Source organism: Anser anser (genome assembly GCF_964211835.1).
Source record: "Anser anser genome assembly, chromosome: 23".
Taxonomy (NCBI): Eukaryota; Metazoa; Chordata; class Aves; order Anseriformes; family Anatidae; genus Anser; species Anser anser.
In genome coordinates, this window is record NC_139744.1 from 1817987 (window position 1) to 1841000 (window position 23014).

General features: G+C 39.2%; 2 protein-coding genes across 3 annotated transcripts; both read right to left on the reverse strand.

Annotated features, from left to right (window-relative positions):
- Positions 1-62: 62 nt before the first annotated feature.
- KRT12 (keratin 12) lies at positions 63-6957 on the reverse strand. Its single transcript, XM_083809174.1, has 8 exons — positions 4761-6957; positions 4085-4167; positions 3703-3859; positions 2768-2929; positions 2545-2670; positions 1955-2172; positions 1592-1674; positions 63-1213 (listed from the first exon to the last, which is right to left on the reverse strand). Exons 1-8 carry the CDS (start codon positions 5379-5381, stop codon positions 1116-1118), a joined length of 1548 nt encoding a protein of 515 aa, XP_083665300.1. The 5' UTR covers positions 5382-6957; the 3' UTR covers positions 63-1115.
- A 231-nt stretch (positions 6958-7188) lies between these two features.
- On the reverse strand, positions 7189-17959 carry KRT20 (keratin 20). 2 transcript variants are annotated; one of them, XM_083809191.1, is made up of 8 exons: positions 12124-17959; positions 11218-11300; positions 10846-11002; positions 9946-10107; positions 9738-9863; positions 9359-9579; positions 8416-8456; positions 7189-8117 (listed from the first exon to the last, which is right to left on the reverse strand). In XM_083809191.1, exons 1-8 carry the CDS (start codon positions 12544-12546, stop codon positions 8017-8019), a joined length of 1314 nt encoding a protein of 437 aa, XP_083665317.1. In that variant the 5' UTR covers positions 12547-17959; the 3' UTR covers positions 7189-8016. The 2 variants fall into 2 exon arrangements, with proteins under 2 accessions (XP_083665317.1, XP_083665318.1); XM_083809192.1 differs by having other exon boundaries at positions 7190-8114; positions 12124-17957.
- Positions 17960-23014: the final 5055 nt, after the last annotated feature.

Consider the following 23014-nt stretch of genomic DNA (forward strand, 5'->3'; position numbering starts at 1 on the left):
TGCTAGTGGTTGGGTTTGCAAAGGGGAAAAAGGAAGTGCAGTATGAAATCCGTGCTCACATTAAAATTTTAGTTTGAATCAAGTGTTTAAGGGATGTGATAGAATGTGAGAATTTGTAGAGAAAAAATGGTGTGCATATAAGAAGTCACAGTAACTCGTCTTACCTGGATTCACACAAAAATTGTCAACATTTTGTCTCAAGAACAAAGACTGACATGTAAATTGTAAGGGGATTGTGTTCTGGTTCCCAATTTTGTTCTGGATAAGAGATTCTTTTAAATAGTTGGACAACCAGAAGTCCAATGTAGGATTCAAAATATTGTATTGGGCTCCCACCAGATGGCACTCCGCGACATGTAACCAACACCGGGTAGCTGGGGTTGCTGCACACTTTGAAACCAGCGTATCGCTTCTTTTCCGCTAAAGTTGTGGTCTCTACGTTATGTTGTTCTGTTTGCAAAAAACTTCCCTCTTAATCCTTTGTATTGCTGTAAATTGGTATCTTTAATTTGTATGGTATCAAGTATTCCTTTAACCCCACATGTAAACGGTATTTAATTTTTTAGCATGTGCTTCATCTACTGTTGGATTAACTTCTTAAAATGGGGCGCACTGTACCATGGGCACAATATATAGTAAAGCAAAATACCCAGAAAAATGGCAAATACGGTTCAGGAGCTACAGTCTTAAATTATGACGTGAAGAATGAAAGGAGGCTAATATTTTAAAGCTTGTTGAGTCCTTTTTTATTAGCCTAGAAATCTGGAAAATTAGGTTAGAATAGCAAAAATATTTTAGCTATTAATTACTCAGAAATATAGAAAAGCACATCTAAATGAATGCCTAACGTTTGCATCACATTTCTAGTTACTGAACAAAGAATTGATGATAGATTTAAAAAACACCATGAAAATAATGCAGGTAACACCAATAGACTGAAGTAGAAAGTACATTGCATGACTGCTAAGAATGAAAACGCATGTTCTTTGTAAAAGAATCTTAGTTAAAAAGCCAATCTATTTTTTTACTTCATGCTAGAGAACAAGGTTATTTATCCACTTCTGCTTTGAAAGCAACATGGAATGAATGGATCCTTTGCAATATCAGACTGTGCCTTATATCTTCTCTTCAACTTCCTTAACATGGGATGCAACAACCTTTCCATCTACCACTTCCTCAACAATTGTCTTGATCTTTCTAGTTTTGGTAGGATCTAAACAGCATAAACGAGACAAAAGAAAGTATTATGAAATTGTTAACATGCCTTGCATGAACAGTTAACATCCTCTTTCCTTTTAAATTGGCTAGCTACTTATTATGATGAACTCCATGATGTAGTTAAACAGAATAGCATACATTATTTTACTTACAATAATGACTTTAGAAATAATATTATTGGGACATTTCATCCCTCATTCAGACAGTATTGAGAATTCTAAGTGAGTACTTAATAATTCTGTATCTACTAATTTTAATGGTTATATGAAGCAGTGTATATAATTAACATGGGAACACGTTTACTTGAATGTTAATGGTCAGAATTACTATAACAGCTGTAAAATAAAAATGTATTCAGTCGAGCTCTACCTACCCTGAGAAGAATCCAGTGATTGTGTTTGTGATTTAGATCCTGTCAAAGATGAGCTTTCAAATGTAAGTCCTTGTCCTCCACTCCTAAAAATGAATGAGAGAGGCGCTATATTGCAGAATGTTTGTCAGGTGCACGAGAACATGTATTATTGCCTTTTCATGCTGCCATTTATTGATTAATATAATCACTGAGCAAAATGTTTCATTTGTTATATTTGTAAAGAAGAGCTGATTATTCAGAATCTTTGCATGTGCTTTCCTGTCTTTTGGTGAATGTAGCACTTGTTTATCCCTCGTCTCTTTTCCTGGAAAACATATTGCTACAGAAAGTAAAACAGATATTTTATATGAATTATTTACTTACACAAACTCGCCATCCATCAAGCGACGGTAGGTTTCAATCTCCATTTCCAGACGACTCTTGATGTCTAGAAGTTGTTGATACTCTGCATTCTGCCGTTCCATATCAGCCCTGACCTGAAACAGCTGAGACTCCAGATTCCCAATCTGAAGTTGCATTTGTGAAAGCTGAGCGCAGTAACCTCCTTCCGTTTCTGCTAAAGTGTCTTCAAGGGATTTTTTCTGTGTAAGAAGGATTTTAAATAATCTGACTCAGGAAAACAGAATTCTTTACAAATATAAAGACAACTGAAACAGTTTATGGGAGTAACTATGGCCTCAATACTTAGAGATATTTATTTTTTTCTTGAAATACTAGTTTGGTAATTGCCCTTTGCTGCTACTTCACTGAATGTGAACATAAAAGCTCATTTTTTTTATAACATGCTACTTGCAATCCAATTATATATGTATATGACTGCTGTTTAGGAACTAAAAGAGTGTAGATTTTAGTAGGAAATAAATGCAAATCTCAAATCCTGTAGAATAGTGTAAGATCTAAAAAAGGCTTTTAAGTTGGAAAATTATCGAGTTAGCAGTTTCCTTTCAACCTACCATGGCAAGCTGGGATTGTAGTTCAATTTCCAAGCTCTGGAGAGTCCGTTTTAGATCTGTGATCTCGCTCTTGCCTGACTGAAGCTGCTCAGTATTGGTAGAGATTTCCCTTTTCAGCTCCCCACTCTGAAATGGCAAGAAGAAGATTGTAGTTCTCCTGTTCCGAATACTCAGTTCCCTTTTACATGCATTTGGCTGCATTTGCTATTTATGTGGTTGTTACTTTTTCGTTGAACCATGCTTCAGCCTCTTTACGATTTTGCTCGGCGATGACTTCATACTGTCCCCTCATGTCATTCAAAAGCTTGGTGAGGTCAATTCCTGGAGCAGCATCCATTTCAACGCTGACTTGGCCAACTGCATTGCTCTGGAAGCCCTGAAGCTCCTGGAGAGATTTGAAATAAAAGATTCTGTTAATAAAAGGCAAAATAGTTCTACCAGAAATATGTATAGAGAAATACGAGTTATATAAATCCTTTTGCAACAAGAATCCTTCCTAATTAAGTTTTATTTCATCTCTGAAGAATATAAAACAGTGAAATATTAACATAGATCTTGCCTGTCAGTTCCATTTGTCTCAATAGTCTTGTTATTTAACTTTTTGATTCTTCTCTAACCTGTACATCTAGGCTATGAGTAAAAATAATAACTGAAACTGTGATAAGCATCTGAGTTAGCTCCCATTTCCTTTATAATTTTTAATGGCAAATTTTGTATCAACTTTCTGCAACACAGTGACTGCTGTGGTGGTAGTATATAGGCAGAATAAAATAAGCAACCGACTTCTGAGTTGATTTGGCAAGATCAAAATGTGAAGTTTAGTTCTGTTCAGCCAGGAGCTAAGAAAAGAGCAACTTGTTGGGGCCAACACTCCATAAGCCCTGAATGTACACGAAGATACCTTCTGCATTCTTAGAAAAATGGCCTGGCAGTATTTCTAGTGGCAGAACTTAGAAAAATAGTAATACTACATCATCTAGAGCCCATAGCTTGGGTGCCTATTTCTTTCCCTCTTTCTCTTAGTAACCCCAAAAAAGAACAGCAAACAAATCAAATAATGGAACCGAGGAACTCCCACTGGCATAGATAAGGGAATAATTTGATGTTTCGCACTTCCATCTACCTTGTTATGAATATACAAAGAAAAAAAACACGTACCTCTTCATGATTCTTCTTAAGATAAGCCAATTCTTCATTCAGACTTTCAATCTGCATCTCCAAATCAGCTCTTGTCAAGGTCAGCTCATCAAGAACTCTGCGCAGACCATTGATGTCAGCCTCCACACTCTGGCGAAGAGCCACTTCATTCTCATATCTGCGAAGAAAGTAATTAAATTTGCTTTTTATGTGGTTAATGAGGTTAAATGCAAACTGTTACTATGTGCTTATATAGCTTTTACTATGAAATCTTAATACACAAAACTATTACAATATTAATAATTAACATATTCTGCAATGAGAGACTTTTAAATACATCTTTTTTTTTGCCTTAAAATAATAGTGACAGGTTTTGCAATATTATAATTTGCAATACACTTACTTCAGTCTGAAATCGTCGGCAGCCAGTCTGGCATTATCGACCTGCAGAATGATTCTTGCATTGTCGATAGTTGCGTTAATGATCTGGAATGCAAGCAAGAGAATTATTTTATAGCCTAGTGGCTTTGCAGATCGATAGAGCTTTTTACATAACTGTAATTCTAAATATGTCTGTAATAAAAGGAAGTTGTTAGACTCTCATAGAATTTGCTAAATATGAAAATATATAGGACGGATTTTCAACTTCTGCAAATCAGCATGTTTCACTTAACAGAAGAATACCAGTTTACGCTCTGTAGATTATAATCTCTGAAGAGCTTGCCAGGTAGTCTCTCTGCTTCAGGAATTGAATTCGTAATATAAAAAGTACGAAACTTTCTAAAATGCAAACACTTCGATCAACAAGAACTTGTACAACTGGATCCTATCGCTGCCTTCTCCTTTATTCCAGTTAGACCAAGTCATGTCACAGCATTGTGTGATACACCTACAGAACTGCAGTCAATATACAAGAAAAATTTAACACATACTAGTGCAGTGTGACGGAGGATTATTACAAGAGTCATTAACGTAGAAGAAATTAGTGCTTGGTTTCTGAAAGGAATTTGTTATTTGTCTCCAAATATTATTAGGTGAATTACAAATGCAAAGATGCATTAAGTACATTGCTTTACTACCTTGTTTCGAAGATCTTCAATTATTGGATAATATTTACTGTAGTCGTTCCCTGACCCAGGAACACCAGCTCCAGGGCCATTTTTCTCATACCACTCTCGGATTTTGCGCTCCAGCTCTGTATTGGCATCCTCCAGAGATCGTACTTTGTCCAGATACGCAGCCAAACGGTCATTGAGGTTCTGCATCGTTTCTTTTTTGGAGCCGGAAAGAAGGCCGCCATCCCCCCCGCCGCCAGTGCCAAAACCACCTCCAAACCCAGCACCTGAGCCACTGCCGAAGCCACCTCCAAAACCAGCGCCTGAACCGCTACCAAAACCACTTCCTAAGCCTCCCCCAAAACCACCGCCTAAGCCGCTGCCGTAGCTACCACCTCCACCGCCACCAAAACCCCCACCAAAGCCACTACCTAAGCTGCTCCCAAAGCCCCCGCTGAAGCTGGAGCCAGAACCAAGCAGAGAAGCGGCACCAAAACCTCCCCCAGATCCTCCACCAAAGCCAAGCCCGCTGCCACCAAAGCCTCCCGCAGCGCTAGCGTTAGACATCCGCAGGGTTCCCCCGCCGAGGCCGCTCCGAGAGGAGAACTGCCGGGAGCCGCCGCTGGTGCGCACGGAAAGGGCCATGGTGCTCAAGGTGCCCTGCTCTGTTTGCTCAGCAGACACCGCCGAGCAGGGAACCGTTAAACCTTTATGTAGGGAATGTCGTGGGTGTTGCAGCAGCAGTCCCCACCTCCTACCAAAATCCTTAATTCTTTCTCTGTCTCTCTCGTTTGGGGAGGGGGAAGAGGGTAGTTTAGTGTGCCCTGACCATGCTAAATGATGTGTGCAAATCTAAATTGCCCATGGGAGCAGAAATCTGGCACCCTCCAGGTGTTTGCTGTATGAGGAGAAATGGGTGGAGTAGAGCTAAGACATCATGATAATGTTTTGCCATGTGTAATGGAGCACAGAAATTTCTTTTCACATTTAAATCCATCTTAAATAATTTTTTTTGTCATTACATATTCTTTGCTTTCTTGGTTTGGGGCTATTATTATAGAAGTATGCTTAAGCCAGTAGAATGATCCCTTTCTTATCAGACTTCGTGGTGTGTCAGAAATGTGTTTCTCTTCACAGTACGTTTCTGGCATGAACCTCTGCCAGATTAGTGTTCTCGGTGCGTTTGATAAGAAGTTAGAACAGTGGTCAACAGAAGTATGGGGGGAGACGTGGACAGGCAGTGATCTGCAGCTTGGTCATTAATATGAAAACACAAAATATTCTTGATTACACTGGACATAATTTGTAATTGTTTTCTGCCCTAAACCTTTAGTCACTGAAATACCTGTCTAATGCCAAAACCAATGTTTCTATTACAACATCTTTTTTGTGCTAAAAGAGATAGAAAGGACTTCCAGACACCTTTCAAGTGCAGGGAGAGAAGAAGTCATCAGACTTTTGTCTGGCAGTGGCTCACTGATTGCACCTTTCATCCATGGTGCTCCAACAGTATGTCTGCTCCTCAGCCTTTATGATCCATGGATCCACGTGTGGTCCATGCAGAAATTATAAATTCTGTCAAATCAATCAGACCGTAGGTCTTTTCCTGCTGCCCTCTACCTAGGGTTCACAGGACAACTCAGTTGATAGTGTTGTGTAAATTCACAGCACGATGGTTTACAACTGCGTTTTTGTCACTGATGTTTTTTTAAGTCTAATGCAGTTGGGCATGAAAGACCATCACAGAAACACCTGACTATTTTTTTTTTGTGCCTTCTATAATGTAAGTCTAAAGATCAAAGATAGCTCTTACAGGTTACAAGTTTTGGCATGGAAGCCCTTCCAAATCATTATACTTCTCTTTTGAAGTTATTTTGATAAACGGAAAATTGTTTTTTCTTTGTCCTGGCTTCATTATACAACTGGATTTGTCAACAGAAATTTATTCATTTTTAATTAACCTACATCTAAAAGTACGGATGCTTTTTTTTTTTGGCAGACCTGTATTATGAGCAGTAGATCAAAGGTTTAAGTAAAGCATTTGTGTAGAAATGATGTGATAGCCTGGTATCAGTGACTCATGATTGTGAAAGCAGAGGATTATTTTCTTTGGCAGCTGTATATGTACAGTAAATAATGTACTGGACAGGTGAGATTTCAAAAGGAAGAGCTTTTGTGTTTATGTTGTGAAGAGGAAAAAGTAGACTCCTTGGACTGCAGATCTGGGTGTGGCATAGGAGACTTGTACTGCATGGCAAAAGCTTCATGTGGGTTTTGATAGAGAGGGGTTCAACAGAAATAGTACTCTTTATTTCTGAACTGAAAGGCAAAATATATTCTTTTGATGAAATATCTTTGCTTGGTATAGTCCCTGATGATACAGAGTGAAAATAATAAAAAGACTTCTTAAATTTTACATTTTAATTTATTATGAAATGTAAATGGACGTTTATTTATTTGAAAATCATTTTTTACTGAAGTGAGGCTGCATTGTGTTTGGATGGTAGTTCAAGTTCAGAAAAGATCCACTGAATCAACATTTTAATATATTTTTTAAAACACCTACTCTAAATGTTCTAGTACATAAGAGAAAAATAGATTGCTAACCTTTGGATTGCAGTTAAACTAGCACATTTGATAGGGAGTGTATCATACATATCTAGTTAATTCTTCCTTGTAAAGTTTTGATAAGTTGTCCATTAAGGTTTCAGAAATAACAGGTATCTTTTAAAAACTTTCAATTTGTCAAGCACATGAGCAAATTTTGTCCCATATCTTCATCTAATGACTTGCACCAGTTTAGTGCTTTGGAACTTCAGTAATGAAGACTTGTGTTGGTATTTTTCTAAATTCAATTTTTATGATTTTCAAAGCTGTAGTAAATTCACGCTGACATCTGACTTTCAAATTTATACTGAGCAACTCTTTAAGCGTAGTATTAAGACTGTGATGTAAATAAAGACTAACACTTCAGCTTTTATTTGTCTTGGAAACAATAATACGTTTGTAACAGGCTGATTTGTGTTTTCTTTCATCAAGATATTTAGTCACTGCATAAGTAAACTCCAAACCTTGCACTTCGTAACTTTCTGATGCAAAACATTATTTTTATTAACACCCCCTCCAAAAAAAAAAAAAAAAAGATTGTTTGAGATTTGATAATTGGGCATTTTTCCACCATTGCTGATTTCAGGGAGAATTGGAGAATTAGATTGGACTCTGTATAAAGTTTAATGGTGTAATTAGAGCTCAGAGGCTGTCTCGCTTCTGCTGGCGCTGTTTATATCTTCTCTTCAACCTCTCTAACCTCAGAGGAGACGACCTTGCCATCAACCACCTCTTCAACAATTGTCTTGATCTTCTTAATTTTATTTGATTCTGCTAATGAAATTGAACAGTAAATTAATAAAATGCAGGGTATATCAACAGAAAAATAGTGCTATCAGCAGTTCCACTAATGAGAAAATAGACAAAGGCACCTTTTCAATGCAGTTACTAAAACGTAAACTTTTGGGAGATACACTGTATGGTTTATCTTCCTTCTAACATGCTATGTGTTATATAATATTTCACTGGTTGATAATTTGCTCTGAAACTGCGTTGTTTTACATCAGGCTACTTAATGCCATAGCATTTCAACAGAAAGCCATCAAAAAATATGTATGTTTGCGTGACGTACCTTTTTCAGTGTCCTCTGTAGGTACGTTCACTTCGACAGACCTGTTCAAATCATAAATTGACAAAGGTAAATATATCGTGCCTAATGTATTAGAGAAACAACCCTGTACATTCCCTGTACGTTCAGATATGTGATTTCCTTTCTTCAAGATGTTAAACCATGTGTTTAAATGAGTTTTCTCAGTCAACGTAGAATTTGTTAAGTACAAACTACAGGTGAAATTAACCTGCAGAGCAGTTCCTGCAGTGCTACAACTTCAGCTCATGCAGATATGCCCCAACTAGTTCCTAAGCCAGAACTGCTGAACAGGTAGAATCTTTGTGGGAAACATCACGCTGCCTGTCTTGCTCTGTCCTCTTTCACAGATCTCTGCTCTTTTCACTACAGAATGTGGAATACTGGACCATTCAGATGTTAAGTGTGAGCTCACTTGCACCTCTTACATATTTAAGTAGCTTGGCTACTAGTGACAGAAGAACAGCAGAACAGAATCCAGTGCAGGCTGCAGGAGAAGGTCAGTGTGAGTGCCTTGCTGTAATGTGACCAGGTGCCTGTTGTGTCTAAAGGAGTTTAAAAAACATCTAGCCCAGGTTACAGTCATTATAGTCATGGAAAAGTCAATCAAAAATCGCATCACTACTGTTATGGAGTGTGAACAGCTATCAAGGTTCGCAGCTCAGGAAGAGTCACAGTATGTACTTGTGCACAGGATGACAGGTACAGACTCTACCAACTTCCACGGCAGCCTCTGAAACAGAGCACAAACTGCAACCTGCTTGGAATCTACAGCTGAGATCTGGGCAACAGACAGGTTTTTTCCTTCAAAAACCCCTTGCCAAGGAGCAGATTTTGCCACTTTCACCATCCATGAATACAGACAGTGTTTGCAATGCTGTCAGCTGTCACCCAACCCGAAACTGACAGCCTGCCCGTGTGCCCTCACCTGCTGTCCTCTCCTTCCAGCAGGCGGCGGTAGGTGGCAATCTCCATTTCCAGGCGAGTCTTGATGTCCAGCAGTATGGTGTACTCGTTGTTCTGAGCCTCCATGTCAGACCGGAGTTGCCTCAACTGAGCCTCTAACCTGGCAACTGCTTCCTGTATTTGATTTAGTTGATAAGCATAACGTGCTTCAGTTTCATCCAGCGTGTCTTCTAAAGCCTTCTTCTACAGTTGGTGAAAAGAACAGAGATGTATTATTATTCAAGAGGATACATTTTGTCCTTAAAATTACATTTTGATTGAAAAATGTGTCGGTTTCTATATTTTTCTCTATAGCTATCTACTTAACACAGGCTTTATTTCAAGTACTGTTTATTATTTACCATGTTCAGCTGGGCCTGTAATTCTAGCTCCAGACTCTGGTAGATCTGTCTCCGCTCTGTGACCTCTCTCTTTTGCTCTTGCAGTTGTTCCATGTTGATTGCTACTTCCTGGTTCAGTTCCTCTGTCTGAAATACAGAAATAGAAGGACTGTAAGCTAGAACTCAACACGACTGAGGTTCTTGCTGATGTTTAAGTAATTGACCTTACCTGCTTTTCAAATCGTTCTTTGGCTTCTTGACGGTTCTTTTCTGCCATTTCTTCGTATTGCCGTCTCATGTTTTCCATAGTAGTTGCAAGATCAATACTTGGAGCAGCATCCACCTCTACATTAACTGAGCCTCCCACTTGTTTCTGCAGTCTGTCCACTTCCTACAACATGGAGCACAGTATCAGCATCAGCTAAAGGGAACTTTCAGTCATGAATATTGGAAGGAAATTCAGAATCTACAGAAATAGAAGCAATTCTTAAATTGCTTCTCAGGGCAAGATAACTTAATCACCTTGTAAATACTGCTTACTACCTGCCATGTTAGAAAACTTTATTTACTCTGTAGCAGTACATGTTATATAATAGATAAACATCTTATATAAAGATGATTTCCTCAGGACCAGATCCATGGAATGAGCGTAGAAGTCATAGTTCCCATTTGCATGCTTTTGTATGGTAGCAACTCATAAAACATGAATTATTCTTAAAGAAAACCTTCACTGCTTATTTTCTAGACTAAGAGATACCCAGTACAGATACCTGACTTGCAGCTATCCCTGCATGAGCCAGAGCTCCTGTTATGACCAGCAGAGACCAGAGGGCATCTCAGCCGAGCAGCCTGTAGGTGTTTGCTCTGTGGTGAGATGAGTCATTCTCCAGGTTATGTCTATTTTGTTGGTCTCTCAGTTGATTGTAACAGAACCATAGGCAATAGCATTCACATAGGTAATACATGAATAGACAGCTAAATTTTGATGTGCTAATCTGGAGCTGAATCCCACCGTAAGTGCAATATCCTGTCAGATTGTTCATGAAGATTTCATTATTCCTAGTGGGGCTGAGTTTATGTATGCCACTGACAAAAAAATCTCTCCACGACAGTGTTCTGCTGCTCTCACCTCCTCATGGTTCCTCTTAAGAAAAACTAGTTCTTCATTCACGTTTTCAATCTGTGACTCCAGGTCAGATTTTGTCAAAGTCAAGTCATCACGAACTCGCAGCAGACCATTAATGTCATTCTCAACACTTTGCCTGAGAACGAGTTCACTCTCAAACCTGTAAAACAAGGCTTGTTTTGTCATCATCAAAACGCAACTGTCTGATGAAAATGTCAGAATCAGTAACTACTACTGCCTTAGTCCTAAAATGTTTCTTTTTACTAAACTTTGCATTAGAGAAGGTTTACTTCTCAGCTTTGATATAAATAACTAGAAGCTTTCATGAACAACAGGAAAAGGAAGGAGAAAGTATGAAATGCTCATGCAACTTACTTCAGTCTGAAATCATCAGCAGCCAGTTTGGCATTGTCAATCTGCAGGACAAGCCTTGCATTTTCCAACTGCGCAGCACTGATCTAGAAAGGAATGGTTGGAAATGGATGAAGCTGAGTGATTCTTAAACATTATAGAAGATAGCTTTGTTTGGCATTTATGAAACTGAATGTGCATCAGCAACCAAAAAATATTTTTTATCTCAAAAGAAAAGTATATATATATATAATCTCAATGAAGTGCATATAATACATCTAGATGATGTATTGATAAATGCATTATTTTATCAATATATTATATATTCCTGCACATTATGGTACTGATAGAAGCAAATTTGCTTGAAAACAGTAAAAGGTTCTGAGGCAGGAGAAGGAGAGGATGAGAATCTTTGCACATAAATGCACACTTATCCATTCCTAGAAATTAATTCTGCATGTGGACTTCATCCTCTAAACTTTAGCCCTCTGTTAGTCATCTGGGTTTAAGGTAAATTCCCTTTAAAGTGCATAAAAGGGATCTGGATTTTGGCTGTAGGTCCAATGGATGTATCATATCTGGAGGACAAAATCTAGCAGATGACTTACTGTAAATGAAAGCCCTTTCTCACTTGATCACCAGAAAACTTTAATAGTCAGAAAACTATTAAAATTACCTAAAGCAAATATAATAGAATTAATTAATTCTGAGATTTTTCACATATTAGATTACTCACATCTGTAGGCATATATCAAATATTATGAGTTATGTATAATCTGTCACTAATTTGTATCTGGTCAAAGTAAAGCATTAATTGTTCTTGGTCGAGACAATTACAATTTGAACAAGTAGGGTTAGCACAATAGATTGTTACCCATCTCTCCCAAAATTGCAACTGATATTTTTATAGATGATTATATGAAATCTTACCTTATTTTGAAGATCCTCAATTGTTTTAAGGTAAGCACTGTGGTCCTGCCTTACGTGTGTGACGTTCTTCTCATACCACTCCTTGATCTGCTTTTCAAGCAAGGAGTTTGCCTTTTCTAGAGAGCGCACCCTCTCCAGATAGGAAGCCAGCCGGTCATTTAGATTTTGCATGGTTGATTTCTCATTGCCAGCGAGCAGCACATCGTTACCAGTAACATTAAGCTGGAAGCTACTGCCGAAGTTTTGTCCAAGGCTGGTGCCTGTGGATATGCGGGTGCCGTAGCCCCCTGCTCCGCCGTAGACACTGGGTGCCTGGAGCTTCTGGATGGCTGAGCTCCTGACAGATAAACCGCTGACACTGGGGGCAGAAGTTTGGAAGCGGGTGTTTGTACCCAGCTGGAAGCTTCGGTTAGAGAATGCCATTTTCTTTGTTTTAAAATGGAGCGGCTAAATCTCCACACACACGGAGCAGCTGAAGTGAAGAGCGGCGTGTGCTCCGTAAACCTTTATACTGTATCTCAGAGGAAGCACAATGGTCGTAAACCCCACCTCTGTTGACACATAAAGTAATTGGTGTCAGCGCAAATGACACATAGCATATTGTCCCCGCACTCCGGATAATGCAAAGGTTTTTTAATCTGTTCATCAGCATTTGAAAAAAAAATCCTCTGATAGTTTGGCTTGCTTAGTTACCATTTTGAATAAGAGATAAAACACAAATGAACTGCTGAATCATTTATAGCAGTGTATCTGTAGCCATTGTCTCTATAGCCCTTTTGAACAACCAAGTCAATTCTTACCCCCATGTGCAGTTTATGAAATTAAAGTAAGAGTTGACTATATGTGACAAGAGACTTAAAATATTTATATCTTCAAGCAAGTATATATTTCTCTTGAGTGAGCCATGGTCTAGGCCTGAGGACAGTTTAGAACCATCTATAAATTATTAGAAAGGTGGCATCTGTACCTACCCTGTTAATTCATTTCCTAGTAAGCACAAAGCAGTATTCTTACTGTTTTAAAAATGAACAGCGTTGTAGTTAGCTTGCATTGAATGTACCCTCATTTAGTATTAGAAAACCCTTACAAGTTGAACTGGGTTTCAGTGCAGTTGAAACTAAGCAGAGTATTGCTTTGTGAAGAGATAAAATAACAAGAGTATTAGAAATCATCATGGTTGCCCACTTCATTTTACATGTGAGATGCTGACATCCATAGAGTGGTAGAAGGCCCTGAGATTCTGCTTCCAGCACAGCTCCCAGCCCTCCTGCGTGGCTGGAGTTAAAGCAAAGCAAGGGTCCCTCCTGCTCTGTCAGTGTGCTGGGCTAAGATACCCCCAGCTGACCTGTTCCACTGCTGGCTGTTTTGCCACAAACACAGGTGTTGTGGTCATTGCCAGGAAACCACCTGCCTCTGTTCAGTGCATGAAGAAACCCAACAAGGCTGTGTTTCTGAGAGTTCCTGAAGCCAGGGCGGTGCGTACTTTTGAGATGCACAATGCAGAGATGAAATGGAAGGCGAGGGACAAAGCTGGTTGCTGAGGGGGTTATTAGCGCTACAGGAAAGCCTGTAGCAGGTGTGCACCAGGACAAAGCAGAGGTGTAATTCCTTGGGGCACTGCATTTACTGTACTTTAGTGTATTATTAATGTACAGCTAGTTACGTAGAGCAGTTAACAGGTACTCTTTGTGCTAGTGGAAAGCAGCGGCTGTACTTAGTGGTCTTCAACTGTGGGGCAAGGAAATGGGTGAGACACAAAGCTTGGGGGGCATTGGATTGTATCTTGGAAGCATCCTTAGGTTTCTGAGAACGGCCAAGCCTGGGATATCGCGGAACCAATTCTGCTAAGTTGCTTTTAGATTACAGCGCGACAGATTAGTTTAAACAGTACTGTAGCAAGGCAAGAGTTAAGGTGTCATCGTTAGCTGTTCTGAAAGTACACGTCTCCAACCCAAGGTGATCAGCATGCAGGGCAGATTTTTTTTTTTTTGCATGAAGATGCTGTTCAGCTGTATGAATTGTCTTTGGACCTTGAACATCTTTGGGTGTAACTGATAAGGATAAATGTCTGAAAAACTTTTATGACAGTTTAAATCAAAGTACACTAGCCCAGTCATTTGGGCTGTTGCTATAGATACTCAAGGTGGGTCTTTTATTTACTGAAAGCATTCAGACTAGATAGGACAGGGCAGAGCTTACATCTTTACAACTGTAAGAGGAATACAGCAAATATCCTGCTACAGTTACTTCTCTTGGCTTTGTACTTCACTGCCTGGATCTCTTACAATATTTTCTGATAGCCTATTTGATAGTAAACATTCTGCTTTGTCTTCTCAGTATTCATTAAAATTAGTCTCCATTTACCTTGATGGTATTTTTTCTAAACCTCATTTGACGGTTCCATTCTTTCTTTCACTGTGGAAAAGCCAAAGGCTATTTGTTAACTTTCATGTTTGCGTATAAATGCAGCAGGATGTCATCAAAGGCCTAGACTGGCTTTTGTGAGTCAAATTCTTAATCTTTCTATTCACAACTACCCTACCTCCATATGGGGAAGCAGATATATAGTTTAAATATCAAAAAAGCTAATTGCATGTGTTGTTAAATTAACGTCACGTGTTTGAAATTTATAGAAGTTGGAGACTATCTAGAAATGTAAGAATAATATAAAAATACATATAAGCTTGATAGCAAAAAAAAATTCGCTGATACATAAAGCCTTCAAAACTTTGCTCTGACTTCACCTTGCACAGTGACCTGAATAAAAATGGACATCAGGGTTAGATCAGACATTTGTCTTGGCCACAGGTTCTACTCTTTGAGGTCGAGCTGAACCTTCAGCAGTCCCATTTCTTCCAAAGTCCTCTTGATTATTAAGCGAAAGTGTTCAAGGCATACGCAGCTGGATGCACAGAGCAATAGTATCAAGTTGATATAGTTTTGAAAGATACCAGGCTGAATTTCCCTAGCATTCAGTTTCCTCTCCAATTTGCCTACCAACAATTTCTCTGGTCTTATCAGTTTATATATGCTTCTCCATCCAAAAAATAACTTGGAATATCTGTAAGAATATTTACTAAGATTGGTATACGTATAATTCATAACACAGGTGGGTTTTACTCTTTTTTTTTTCCTCACTAGATATTTTCACAGAATATTTTGAATGAATTATTGAATATATAAACCACTGAAAACTGCAAGAGTGGACAGGAAAGGCTGTAGCTGTACCAGAAATGTAACGTGGGCTGTGTCCCTCAGCTGGCTGGAGGGCAAGTGACTTGTCATGGCTCACAGCTGCACAGCTCCACTCAGCTGGGAGCGGCTGATAGCTTCTGCTGCCACTCGAACTATGCCCAGGTGTTATCTGGAAGAATATGGGCCGCCTTATTTTTATTCACAGAAATGATTGTAACAGTAGATAATCTAAATAGCTGTTGAGAAACTTCAAAAATATTATACTGTCTGATATCTGCAGCTTCGATCAGGGAAAGAGGTGCTGTTAACGCTTTGCTGGGGCTTTAGTTTGGTAGCGCAGTTTCCAACTCAAGGCTCCGTTGTGCACTCTCCACGGAGGACAGCCTGGGGATGACCCTGCGTAACGCTGCCTGCGGTGATGTGGTCAGTGTGAAGGGTTTGTGTGTAGTCCTAACAAAATGCTCATAGCAACGTTAGTAAGTTGTTTGATGTCCTGAAGAACTCTTGCCTGTATGACAGACATTTAGTGCGTATTACAGAGCTATGAAGATAACTCATGAAGGGTTTTGATAACGTGTGCATGCCATTTCGTATTACTCACCCTTACTAACAAGTTATATGTAACCAGTCATGAGAGTTCAAGGAAAAAAGACACACCCAGCTTTGGTTCTGTGTCTGTGCAGCCTTTAGGTGGAACATACGCTTTCCTTTTGGCTGACTGAAGGATTTAACTAAAGAAAAGTCTTTTAGTTCAGGCTTTAGCGATGATCCATTTTCATAGTGAAATCCAGTGCCCGTTTATTAGTCCCGATAACTACATTGTTGATTTCAGTTTGGGTTTTGTGTCATAAGAATTTGATTCCCAAAGATCTCTTATAATGCAGTTGTGAAAAGACTTCCACTGTACAAAGTGCATTCAGGAAGAGGAATTCCATGTTCAATATTCCAGTCATATTCCACTATTCAGTATTTCTCTGACTGAGAAATTCCCCTTCTCTTCGTAGCCTATTTACGAGAAGACGTTTCTTCTTGATTTATGCCATCCAGTTTACAACAAAGGAAACTATGTAACATGAGCTTTTGGGGCAAAATTGAAATCGTTTTCTTATGTAGATATGAGCCAATAGCAGATTTTGAATTTTTTTTTTATTGTTATTATTTTTTATTTTTTCCTGTAAGACTGAAAAAGTACTTAGGACAATTCTCCACCCTGAACTTATATTTGCACTAAACTTGTATTTGTTAATGCCAATGCTGCACCCTAGAACGCAAACAGTAAACAGAGATGTTTTGTGTTTTGCAGACTGTGATCCAGGAGCGCTGTGTAGCAATATAGATTGAGAAAGCATGATTTCCCTGATGGCTGAAGCTACAGGGAGCAATAATCCCTGCAGTCTGCGGGAAAATTTCCTTTGCACCTGTTATTAGGATGTGTCCCCTGCTGGTCTCTTTTATCTGGGAGTCACTAAATTGGGAACAGTGTGGGTTCATGGGAAGAAAAAAAAGATTCCTCACTATTGCCATTGCTTAGTCTTTTGAAAGAACAGAGGATTTCCCACAGAACGAGTGGATGGAGCTTGTCCAAGCTACAAAAGCACCGTAACCAAAGCAGATGAGAGCAAGGACCAGATGATGTCACTAATTAACCGGCTGCACATAAGCCCTGAACATCTGCAGCACGAGATCAGTGTAAACTGTCTTCCTCACATACATAGTTTTTCCCTATTTCCCTCTCCTTTTTATCTTTTGTCCAGTGAAAATATCCTAATCATCAAAACACCTCACCGTATTATTTTCTGCGGTGAGCTTTTGACCAGAGGTAAATTTAAAACATCCCTTTAAATTGTATGATACTTGTAGAAGTACTCCAGATCTCGGAGTGGTGCGCACGGCAATGTGTAGGATACATCCTTCCCCAACCGCAGGTTGCAAATGAAAGTCGGGAGCTGCCTTTCCTGTCTTAGCTGCTCTCCTCGAGCAGAATCAGATTTCAGTGCCAAGGAAAACAGCTCCAGGCCATACAAATGAGCCTTCTCTTCTTTTTCTCCCCTAAAAGTATCATGAATATCAGCTCTAATATAATCTAAAAGTCTACCAGCAGGAATTTTTCCCTTGTAAAAATCATTTGCAACGGTGGACTGAGAAAAGCAGTAAGCCGGTGAATTTTGCATTTTTCCTAGGTGTGGCAACAGCCAATAGCAGTATTTGCTGAACATCTGTGAACATGAATGTGTGGTTTGTATACAGTCATATCAAACCATTTAAAGCTAGCTTAAAGCTGGAACAGTTCAGTAACCATGAGCAGATACTCCGAGATCATAGATCATGAAATATCCCGACTTGGAAGAGCCCCACAAGGCTCATTGAGTCCAACTCCTGGCTCCACACAGGACTACCTCAAACCTAGCTGCATGATTCAGTAAGCAAATGCCATTTTCATGGCCCTGTGCAAATATATGCACACACTGATAGTACACCATAAAAGCTGTGTTTGAACACACTGCATCGCACGCATTCACATTTGTGTAGAATTTTTCCCTAGCTTTTTTTTAAAAAGCAGTCTTTGTCATTTCAGGAATGTGCAATACACAAATATTTCAACAGAAGTTTCCAGTTAAAAATGCCTCATTGGCCTTAAGCACCGCGCAGAAGGCACAGAGATTCAGAGGAGCGGTTGCTGTCATACCATAGTCATGGCAGTCCCATTTTCATGCCATTTGGAGCAGAAGTGCAGTGCGTGTATAGCTGTTTGTCACTAGAGGCCACCACACGCCTTCTGAAAAGAGCTGCGGGTGCGAGGCCGTGTAGCATTTGCTGCAAGTGGAGAAGCCGTGCTGGAACCTGAACACGGTTAGTGCAAGTGGCGTATTACATAACAAAAGTTCACATACTGCCCACTTTTCTGTTCCTATGTCCAGAAGAAAAATGTTTTGCATAGCTCTTGCGGCCAAACGTGTGAAGTAGTGTTTATCTTCACAGCCACAAGCTGTAATTACAAAGAGTTTAGCGTTGTGTACGGCAGGGAGCTTGTAAGCAATGGCAACGAGGATTATCTATCTTTCCGAATCCTGAAAGCTGAATTTGTGGTGGTAGGCGTGTTCATTACCCCTTTGAATGACGCCCCTTTCTTTGTGACTGATACTCGAATATCTTAATTTTTAGAGAGCAGTAAGCTCTAGACATTAAAGGATTTTTTGTTGTTCTTTTGGGTTTTTGTTTGTCTGTTTGTTTCTGCTTTTATGTTTTTGTGGCAATGTTATTTCCAGTGGGACATAACATTCACAAAAAGGTAACCGCTCTGAAACTGTTCTGTGGCAAGATTAACAAAGAAATAGAGCCTGGACACTGAAATGGCTTTAAAAAAATATTATTTGTCTCTACAATAAGGAAGGAAAGAAGTGTTGTTGTTTTTTCCTGCACTGGTAACTTTAAAATCAGAGTTTTCTGTCTACTTCTAAGAGCATTTACATATTTCCTGCTTTGAAATTGCTCTGCTAAGAGTTGCTTCCAGTTTAGCTGTTTTATGCATTTTATGCTTTAGTTTCTTGCAGGCATGATTCAGGAGGTGTAGATTTGAGCCAAAGCGGGTACTTTTTCTCTGGAACTATCAGACTTCTATTCTAAAGAAGTCCTGTGCAGTTTGTCAGCTACTTGTCAGCTTGTTTCTTTCTTCTTTTCCCCGCCTGCTGCAAATAATTATTCCCCTAAATTAAATTAAGTTTTCTTTAATTAAATTATATTCCTCCTTTTCGTTGCTTTCATTACAGCCTAATAACAGCCTATCAAATTAAATCCTTTTGACTTGTCCTTAGGACGTTGCACTGCAGAAAAATTTACCCCTGAAGTCTAGATAGTTATTGAAAGCGTCTTTACCACAGCTGATGTTAGGATTTTATGCCTTTAAGCTTCTGATGCATATTCAGACATTCAAAAGGCAATTTAATATGTCTAGAAGAAGCAGCCATGCACCTGTTTCACCATGAGGTCATGTCTAGTACTTTGTCAGCTGTAAGTTTCAGTCATAAGGACCGTCCAAAATACAGTTGTAACATATTGATACTTGTGTTTAGCGTGGTATTTTTGCAAACAATTCCTTTATGCCAGCCCTTTGATGTATGGCTCAAATAGGTCATTTCAGTATAGTTATACAATTAAAAATATCTTTAAAATGTAACTTGAAAAGAAACACAGAACTGTGCTGAGGAAGGAATGAAGAGGAAGTAGTATGTAGTAAAACAGGCCCCAGATTATTTCTGATTTCACGAAGCCAAGTGCGCGTTAGAGTCGGTAATTAAGATGCTTTTCCTTTATAGTGCAGGAAGTGTGGAGGGCAGGGGGTGCAAGCCTCTCAAGCATTATTCTTTACTCGCTTTCCTGTTCATAGATTCTTCCTTTTTCTACGTGATTCATACACGGGAACAGGCATCTCACAGCAGAAGTTTAGACACCTTTATAGGTCAGGGTGTGGACATTGTGAAATGCTTTACTGGCTCTTCCACCTATTCTCTGTGCTTCAATAATAGTATGCAAACAGTGTTTTTAGCAGTGTTGTAAATGCTAGATTTTGTTTTCTTCTCTTACTGAAATGACTGGCTTAATTTTCCATCTGTATTAACAAGGCAGGTACAAAGCAAAATTTTGCATTCGCGAGAAGTTTCTTGCTCATAAATAAGAAACAAACCTGCCAATGTGTGGCCACATCACCAGAAAGAATGTGTGATTAATAGCACAAACCATTACTGCATTACCTCATTGCAAACTTCTTCCAGAGGATCAACAATTCACTTACCAAAGCTGCATATTGTAATACACCTTAATAAGTTTTAACATTTCTACAAGTGAAATGAGCTGTGACTCATAACACCTTCTGGAGTGCATTCAAGTCTGTTATAAATCACGCTGGAGGATTATTTAGTGCAGGACTTCCTTAAATGGCAGGTGAAACTACAAGAAGTGTTTTGAGAATGCTGATGGTTTCAGCCTCCTTTTATAGACTCTAAGTTCCTCTGTCTTGTCAGTTTGCAGAAGTATTGTTACCTCATTCTCTTAGACTTAGAAATTACATTCTCTCCGAGTGATAGTTTTCTACTCTCCAATCCTTCTATGGAGTATTATCTGTGGGTATTCATTCTGAGTGTGCTATTTTTTACGATACTTCAAATCAAAAAAATGGCAGTTTCCTTTGGGCCTGGGTCAGTCACTTCCTTGATACTGAAACAGCACTTCTGTGTACGTCTAACACTGATAAACTCCAGCTAGCAGACTGTTCAAACAGTTTTAGTACAATAAAATAACAATATAATTTAAAATAATAAAGCAATCGTGAGGATTTCCTTTCCTTCAGGACGCTGATGTGAGACTTAGAGAAAGAAGCACGTGGCATCTTGTTTTTAGAATGTCCCAAATACTACAAAATCAGCAAACCCACACTGTCATAATGTTTTTCACACGAGTAATTTTAGTAGGGCTACTGACTCATGTAAATTGAAGAACGTGATCAAATTAGGTGCGGGGTCTTGACCAGCAGTGCACCCTTGAAATGAATCAGTCAGATTATCTCTCCAGCGTGATCAGGTACAGAAGGGTTGCTGGAACTGAGAGTGGCTCTTTGCGGAAGTCGAATTATCTAATAGCTGAGGTAAGTAGAAGCTGTGAAGTGACGAATTCTAATTTAGTCTCTATCAGTGACTTTCTTTGCAGCCTTGAGCAAGTTGTGTCATCTCTTTTTCCAATTTCTCAAGCAATAAAATGGGAATGATAATACCATCCCGCTCATTATCGCCCTAACTTCATCTCTCAGTGTGTTGTGAGAATGTGAACAGTGCATGTAAGAGGTGGATATTAGAATCATTATTTATTATTCAGGGCACAGAACGAAAATTCAGAAATAATGAATAACCACCAGAGATAGGGCAGCACGTGGCCAGTGACACAGTATAATTCGTTAGCTGTCCAACAGAAAGAAATCTGCAGTGAAACGCAGTTTTGTAAAGACATGAGAAATGTCCAGGAATAAGCATTTTTTGACATAGAATACCTGCCTTCATTTAGAAAATTGAGTGTAGTGTGACTAATATTTATGTGTTTCAGGACTAATTGGTTTACTTAAATTATTAAAAGCAGTCTGAATGGGTGCATTAGAGTCACCGACGTGTGATGATGTTGGCAAACTGCGTGAACTGTGAGGCCAGCGTAATGAACCACACCGCTCTGACCATTACAGGCTGCAGTGACATAGCTGTTAGAGAAGGTTAAAATCTTCAGAGCAGTGGGGTGGAAGGGGAATTCTGCTTTACACCTCTGCCAGTGATGTTTACACCACAGCCACGCTTAGCACAGGCGTGCAGGGAGTGCATCTCTCACTTCTGCATGGGAGGATGCTCGGGCAGAGCAAAGCCAACGCACTGCACGAGAATGTGAAATAAAAACAGGCTTGTTCTGTAAAAGCCTGCAATTACTGAGTTTTCTTTATTCATTCCTTGTAGTTTAGCACAATCAAAACCTAGTACAGGACAGATCCTTTGCTTTGATTTAGAAGTAAGGAACCACTTAGAAGTTTTTATAATTACTTGTGTCACAGCAATGCCGATATGCTCTGTAAATTTGATAACTAAATATATCTCTAAATAGCACAGAAAATCGGACAAGAAGACCTAGGCACAATTTGTCCAGATGCTACAAACACCAGGTCTGGCTTGTTGGATCTGGTAAGCCATAAGGAAGGACATTGTTAATTAGCCAAGAGTTACCAGTCCTGTATTACAAGTTTTACCCAATTTAAAGAAACCATTAGGTAATCCATTCAATGCTTTCGGGATCTCTTTGTGCAACAAGGGTGGAGAGTGGGGGAAGGAGGGACAAGGGGGGGATCGTGAACTGGTCCTAACATGCCAGTAAGAGTGCTTTGTGTTGTAGAGATGGACTTTGTTTATTTTAAATCTGCATTTTCTTTGAAATTTTTGCTTTCTTTTGTGAGCCTTGTTTCAAAGCAAAACTGGTAGCAAGAATCCTTTATGAAGGTCCCTTATGAGTAGGTATGAAAGAGTACAATGGCAATTTCACTCTTGAATATGAGACTGCCCAGAACATACTGTTTTATATGCAGACTTTGGAATGCAAATCCGTACAGACACTCTTGGGGCTCCATTTCGGCTCTCTTAGTTCTGCTCTCCGGCCTTCATTGTCTAAACAGTCCTAATAATACTGTGGGTTTTTTTCTTCCTTAGTTTTTAGTGTTGTGTATCTCTGGAAATTTTCATATTGCTGCTAGGGTCTCCTGTTGGTGACTGTGCTGACGTGAGAAAGGGGAAGAGTGGGTTTGGCTAACGAACTCGGGCCTGTCCCCTTCCAGCACTGGCAGCATGGTATGCACTGCATATACCAGTCTGTCCTGACTGCAGAACCCGTCAACAAAACCGAGGAGCATTAATATGAAAGCAAATTGCTGAAATGGTGTTTTGAATTAAATAGGTCACTGAGAATGTATGAGAGTGGCTGCAAAAGTACTTAGAGTCTGAAAGAAAACGCATAAAGATAGTTGAAGAAAATTTCTCTAACGCTGAAGAATAAATGATTGTTTCCAGGATGAATATTTTCGTAAAGTGCGCTTTACAACAGTACTGCTGATAACCCTGTTTTAAATGGTGCAAACCAAAAGTTTTATGTAAGGAAGTCTGATAGCTTTGCTTATATAAAT

Coding starts and splice junctions, on each gene's coding strand:
- KRT12 (XM_083809174.1), bottom strand. CDS start 5,381: ATGGCCCTTTCCGTGCGCACCAGCGGCGGCTCCCGGCAGTTCTCCTCT. Junction 3,860..4,084: donor GCCGACGATTTCAGACTGAA/GTAAGTGTATTG, acceptor CTTTCTTCGCAG/ATATGAGAATGAAGTGGCTC. Junction 2,671..2,767: donor AAGCATGGTTCAACGAAAAA/GTAACAACCACA, acceptor TTGCCATTTCAG/AGTGGGGAGCTGAAAAGGGA.
- KRT20 (XM_083809191.1), bottom strand. CDS start 12,546: ATGGCATTCTCTAACCGAAGCTTCCAGCTGGGTACAAACACCCGCTTC. Junction 9,864..9,945: donor AAGAACGATTTGAAAAGCAG/GTAAGGTCAATT, acceptor TCTGTATTTCAG/ACAGAGGAACTGAACCAGGA. Junction 8,457..9,358: donor CTGGAAGGAGAGGACAGCAG/GTGAGGGCACAC, acceptor TGATTTGAACAG/GTCTGTCGAAGTGAACGTAC.